At 32.6% G+C, this 5,681-nt stretch overlaps 1 protein-coding gene across 1 annotated transcript; it reads right to left on the reverse strand.

The window, feature by feature from the left end:
* Positions 1-954: 954 nt before the first annotated feature.
* Positions 955-5,339, reverse strand: LOC106780589 (transcription factor TGA7). Its single transcript, XM_022777041.1, has 9 exons — positions 5,190-5,339; positions 4,608-4,769; positions 4,456-4,530; positions 4,224-4,283; positions 4,075-4,152; positions 3,923-3,986; positions 3,008-3,279; positions 2,323-2,550; positions 955-1,277 (listed from the first exon to the last, which is right to left on the reverse strand). Exons 2-9 carry the CDS (start codon positions 4,764-4,766, stop codon positions 1,104-1,106), a joined length of 1,110 nt encoding a protein of 369 aa, XP_022632762.1. The 5' UTR covers positions 4,767-4,769; positions 5,190-5,339; the 3' UTR covers positions 955-1,103.
* Positions 5,340-5,681: the final 342 nt, after the last annotated feature.

The following is a 5,681-nucleotide window of genomic DNA, read 5'->3' on the forward strand; positions in this document are numbered from 1 at the left end:
CTCGCGCCACAGAACCACATTTCACACAATTTCCTAAAGAAACCTCATCTGCTAGGGTTTCTTCCTCTGGAGCGCATCTTCCTCGTCTCAAACCACAGATCGACCATATCTCCTCCGTTTCCACGGGTAAGGCTACTTTTCTTCACAGATCCATCCTCTTCCACCATTTCTTTGGATTTCCACCGGTTAAAAGCCTTTTCTCGCCGTTTAAATCATCGTCTAGCCTCATTTCCACCGATTAAAACCTTCTTCTTCGTTTGTTCTTCACTATTCACCGATTAAAACTTTTTCTCCATCGTTTAATCGGTTTAGATTAGGGTTTATACTATATTTAGGGTTTCTAACGAGTTCATCCTCTGTGTCGAGCTTTTCTCTTTCGATTTCGAGTTCCTCAACATTTCGCTACATATTTCTTTGTCGGAGAAGCTTCGAGGAGGTCTAGTTCGTCGTCTCACTGCTTCAATCGGCCTCTCCTTAGAGCCTTCGTCCATCAGGGAGTGGTTAGAATTGTCTTGTATGGATAGGTTTTTTTGTGTATGTTTTTTTGTTGTGATTAATGTAAAAGTTATCTGTTGTTTTATGCTAAACACAATAAAAATCTCTCAGTTTTAATTTCTAAGAGACAAAAGCGTAAAATAATAAGAATAAAATAACAACGACATATTTGTGCTAAAAAAAGTTCAACAATGAAGATTCAATTGAAAAATATAAAAAAGTCAATTACTCAATAAATAAAAAAATATTTAATAGGATTCCATTGAAATTATCCAAATTTATGAGAGATTTCAGTTTTATTTTATTTTTTCAAATTTAGAGTGTATAGCTTATTTTAATTTATGAAAGAAGTTTAATATACTATAGCTACTTAATTATTTTTATAAGTATTTATGCAAAGCTAAATCCTTTTTCATGATTCCAAGAGGAAACTGATACAATATTTTATATACAAAATGGTTCAGTTGTTGTCTAGATGATATAAACTTTGGTTCACTCATGATGGGTAAAGGCAACAATAGAAACTAGCATTAACATATACATAACATATTAAACAAGACAATGATGTGAGCACCTGACATAAGAGTTGATGTTCAAAGAAAAAGGTCTTAGTTTGAGAGGTAAGTAGGAAAGGAACGATCACATGAATGAGCAGTCCATAAAGAACTAAGAGTTCGAAGACGATGGAAGTATTCCCCCATAGCCACCAAGCCTTGAGCAGTTTGCCCAGGTGTCAGAATCCTTGACATGTAGAGCAGAGTTTGCTGCCTAAGGTGGTCTGCCTGAGGAACAAGCTAATAAATTCAACAAGCTTTCAACTTAACAGTAATAGTTTTGCATGCTTTAGCAGTAAAAAAACAATGCAGAACACTAGACCTCTATTTCTCCACTAAGCAATAAATAAAGTCAAACATTAATAGATGATAAGAAATGGACTTTAAATCTAATTCAATCTTACAAAATTGACTTATAAAATAAGATTTGTATCCACTAATATACTATTATAAATTAACTTTATCTCGAATTGATGTGAGACTTCCCAGATAGTATGAAATGATTTCAAACTTCATTTTAGAAGTAAATTTTTGTGAGAATGAGTTATGATACATAATTTGAGGGGATTCATTGAGGAGATTTAATACAAATAAAATCCGAACCAAATCCTTATAAGTTGTTCATATTTCTCTTTTTTAATATATAACTTAGACTTATATAGTTGAATTCCCAACTAATTAGTTTTAGAGTTCATATTTTATGATGATATCAAAGTATATTGTAATAAATTTTATTACAAACACCATAACTTCATTTTTCAAATTAATTCTTCATTGATATAGTTGTTATTTTGGCTTAACTATTGCCTTGATAGATAACTTTTAATTAAAAATCTTAATGCGGCACTCTACTACACATTGCATGGTACTTCTATTAAGTACTGGATGTGAAGTTAATAGATGACAGTAATTTAAGAAATTAAAACAGAGACATACTAAATAAAAAAATGAGAGAAAAATTTGAGAAATGATGAAGGTAAAAGTATCAAAAGGGTAATTAACTCTTTTAATTAATTATGTGTAGTGAGTTTCCTAATAAATATCTACCATTTAATCATTTCGCAATCATGATTTTAAACTATGGTTGGGGTCATAATTGTCATCATAATTCAATTTAACGACCAAAATGTGGTTGGGGACTGTTTCTTAAGACCAAGTTTGCCATAGAAAGGCTTTTATGTATGCTACATATAATGTCTCAAGTTTCCCATCATATGACTGAGTAATAACAAAATACAAACATTTTTAAAAAATTTGATGCTGCATACATTACCTGGTTTACAAAACCTTCTAGTGCTTCACCCTTGTCCATTGCAGCAGCCATCTCAAAGCCGTAGTGTCCTATAGCTAAGGGATCTGATGGAATGTTGTGGACTAGACTCTGCTGGAGTTTGTCCAATCCAAGTGAAAGGGCATCTTCAGCTTGCTGAGATGAAAGCCGGAGCTTGTTAATACTCACAATTTGTTGATCAGTCAAAGGCTCAAGCTGTGGTACAATAATCTGAAAGAAAAAGGTCAAGTAATTTTAACAAGATGTTTATGTATTCACAGTCCAGAACACAGAATAGAAAAGATGTTTTGTTTTACGAACTACATGTATCATATCTGAAGTATTGAAAAACTGTAGTTGTGCATAGAATCTGACATTCTTGTTTGGCTTCAAAGCAACCTAGCATGACTGAAATCTAAACAAGTTTCTGTTATTTCAAGATCTTTAGGAAAGAGTTTAACACATAAATTTGACATTCGACACCAATGACTCATGAGTAAATCGAGATAAGAGATTTCAATACCACCTTCAACTACAATGATTTGTAAGTCTTTTTTCTTTATATTCTTCAACTTTCTCATTTTTACTCAATATGGTTTCAGATTTCCACTTGAATTCATAATACTATAATGCACAATCTATGAATAGAAAATAATTTAAAAGTCGTTAGATTGACATGTGGATGTACATTTAGAAGCTGTGATGGACGGGATCCTCCAATCCAAAGATAAAGGCGTTCCACTGATGCTTTCCATGCGCCACAGATCATATAAAAGACATCTGCTTTTGCTGCCTCTGCTTTCATCCTGAAAAGATTTGAGTAGTGGCTCAAGCAACTCTCAACAAGTAGATGAAGCTGCATATCAGAGTCACGAGTGTGTAATGCATTTCTCAGTTCTTCATTTTGTCTATCGAGCTCTTCAATCCATTGTCCATATTCAAGTTCAAACAAGGTTATCCCTGCTTTACAAACAATGCTTTAGAAACTTAATGCGTCACACAGTTAGAAAAAGTAGAAATGGAATCACAAATTAAATGACATTTGAGAATTCTACAAGACAAAGTGTCAAAAACATTAAAATAGTCACATCACGAAAGCTACTTGCAGTTCAATATGAAATACTTAATTTTCTCATATACTTGGATCACTGAGAAGAATTTTGATAGAATGCAACACAATATTACAACATGTGATCTAGAATAAAAACAAGAGAATTGATTTTATAACATTTAACTTCAATTGGAGGTTGAAGACTTTACTCAAATAACCATGATTTGAACTAGAATAGATATAATTGTTGATGCCATTCTGTCAAAATTATTATTAAAATTTTTCATTGACTTGAAGCAAATCTGTATTTGATGCAGGCAACAAAATGAACCGTAGAGGAATACTAAGAATAGTCACATAAATACCTGACAAAAGTATCATTATAGGTAACAACACAGAAATGGATTTCATCTAATACAGGCTCAAACATAAACCATAAATCAAACTGCAAATTATTCTAAAAACACCAGAAGAAAGTAGTACAAAAAATAACTAAAAAAATAACATTTTGTGGAAACTTGAAAGTTAAAACTGAAACTAAGAATCTCCAACCTGGGTTAATTGTTCCGGATGATCCCATATAACTAACATCTGGTGTACTGCTTATGTACATACCCTGCAAGTGGACATCATAATAAGTTCTTTAACACATACATTAAAATAAAAGTCATAAACAAGAACTACGATTTTTCAGTTAAGATCACCTGCTTTTTTGCTTTCTCAATCTCCAATTCCAATTGCATGAGCTTCACACGGCTTGTTTCTAATTGTTGAACATAAGCCTATTAATTACATTAGAAAGAATCAGATTATCAACACAAGCTAACTTCCCCATAAATTCAGTTTCTATCACCTTCTTCCGCAGCCGACATTTTCGTGCAGCCTCACGATTTTGTGCTTGACGTCTTAGCACCTACACATAAATAATCCTTAAAAACTTCAGTAAAAAACATTCATGTTTGATATCAAGATCTCCAAAGCATTAATTTTGGTTTCTTGTGAACATTATAATGATTAAATTGAAGCCGGTAAAAGATGAGCATGGAATAAGCAGAAAAGAAATATACAGTGATTAAACCCATCACCTTACTATCAGTTTTCTCATTATTCTCTTGATCATCTCCAGAAGGTTCCCTTGATTCATGAGGAGTACATTCAGGCTGAACACAGGGAATTCAGTGTTGTAAACAAAAATATGCTAGATTGGTAACAGAAGAGAAAGTACTATGTCTTTTACATCGTTTTGCATGCTTGGCTTCATCATGAACATTGGTGTAGCAACTGAATTCAAGCTTCCATCAATTTTGAAGCTGTCCCCCCACATGTTCACTTGATGGAATGGATCATATATACCCATCCTTTTCGCGAGGACTAGTTGAGTCGACGAAGAGTTCATATACTATACATCATGCAAAAAGAAAATTCATATCTAAAATTGGAGATTTAATGCAATGTAGACAAGATAAAAAAAATGGTAGAATTTAGACTTCATCCCCTACATAACAGGAAGCTGGGTTTGTTGCATAAAATTGAATGAAACTTCAAATGAGGAACAGCAACAAATTGATAAGTTACCCACAAGTTGATTTTAGTTTATAAAGAAGTTAATATAACCATTCCATTAACATGACTCCATTAACTCGATCAGAAGCTTGATTATTCTTCTCTACCGCAAAAATAAAATGCAAAACATAGAAAAGAGGACTAATTGAGCAATACTTTCAGCAGTTCAATCCTAATATTGTTGAATCACAAGAAACACATAATAAACGACAAATTTCAAGTTAGGTAAACTGAATTGTTGAAATGGGAAGCGAACCTGGGCAATCCAAATACAGTTTAGAACAGAAAACAAAATTACAGGGTAGCTAGTTTGGTAGAATCTGCAAGCACCAATATTGTAGTATTAGACCATGACAGACCCAAATGAAATGAATCCCCAAGAAGTTTTATATACACACCAGCATTACTTTTCTGTGTGCCAGCAAATTATGTAAGCAACGCACTAACTGAAATAAAACAGATGAAAATTTAATTTTAAATAAACAAAATATCATTTCTCAAAGTATAACATAACTTTCATTTTTTTTTTTCTACAGGTGTAAGAAAATCTACTTTGATGTGTCAACTTGCTAGTGTAAAGTTATGTTTCCACTGTAAGAGAAAGACTAGGGTCTAGGAAACAATCAGCAGTGAATTAAAAATCAAAAGAAAAAGTAAATAAATAGAGATGAAAATACCAAGTTCACAGCTTTTCATATTCAGTTGATAGTGGTCTTTGAAACTTTGACTAACATGATTTGTGAAAATA

The sequence above is a fragment of the Vigna radiata genome, unplaced genomic scaffold, assembly GCF_000741045.1.
Source record: "Vigna radiata var. radiata cultivar VC1973A unplaced genomic scaffold, Vradiata_ver6 scaffold_498, whole genome shotgun sequence".
NCBI lineage: Eukaryota > Viridiplantae > Streptophyta > Magnoliopsida > Fabales > Fabaceae > Vigna > Vigna radiata.

Excerpts from the sequence above, each read along its gene's own strand:
- LOC106780589 (XM_022777041.1), bottom strand. The coding sequence starts at position 4,766 with ATGAACTCTTCGTCGACTCAACTAGTCCTCGCGAAAAGGATGGGTATA. Across the intron at positions 4,284-4,455 it reads ATGAGAAAACTGATAGTAAG|GTGCTAAGACGTCAAGCACA; the intron begins GTGATGGGTTTA and ends ATTTATGTGTAG. Across the intron at positions 3,280-3,922 it reads ATCCGGAACAATTAACCCAG|GGATAACCTTGTTTGAACTT; the intron begins GTTGGAGATTCT and ends TTTGTAAAGCAG.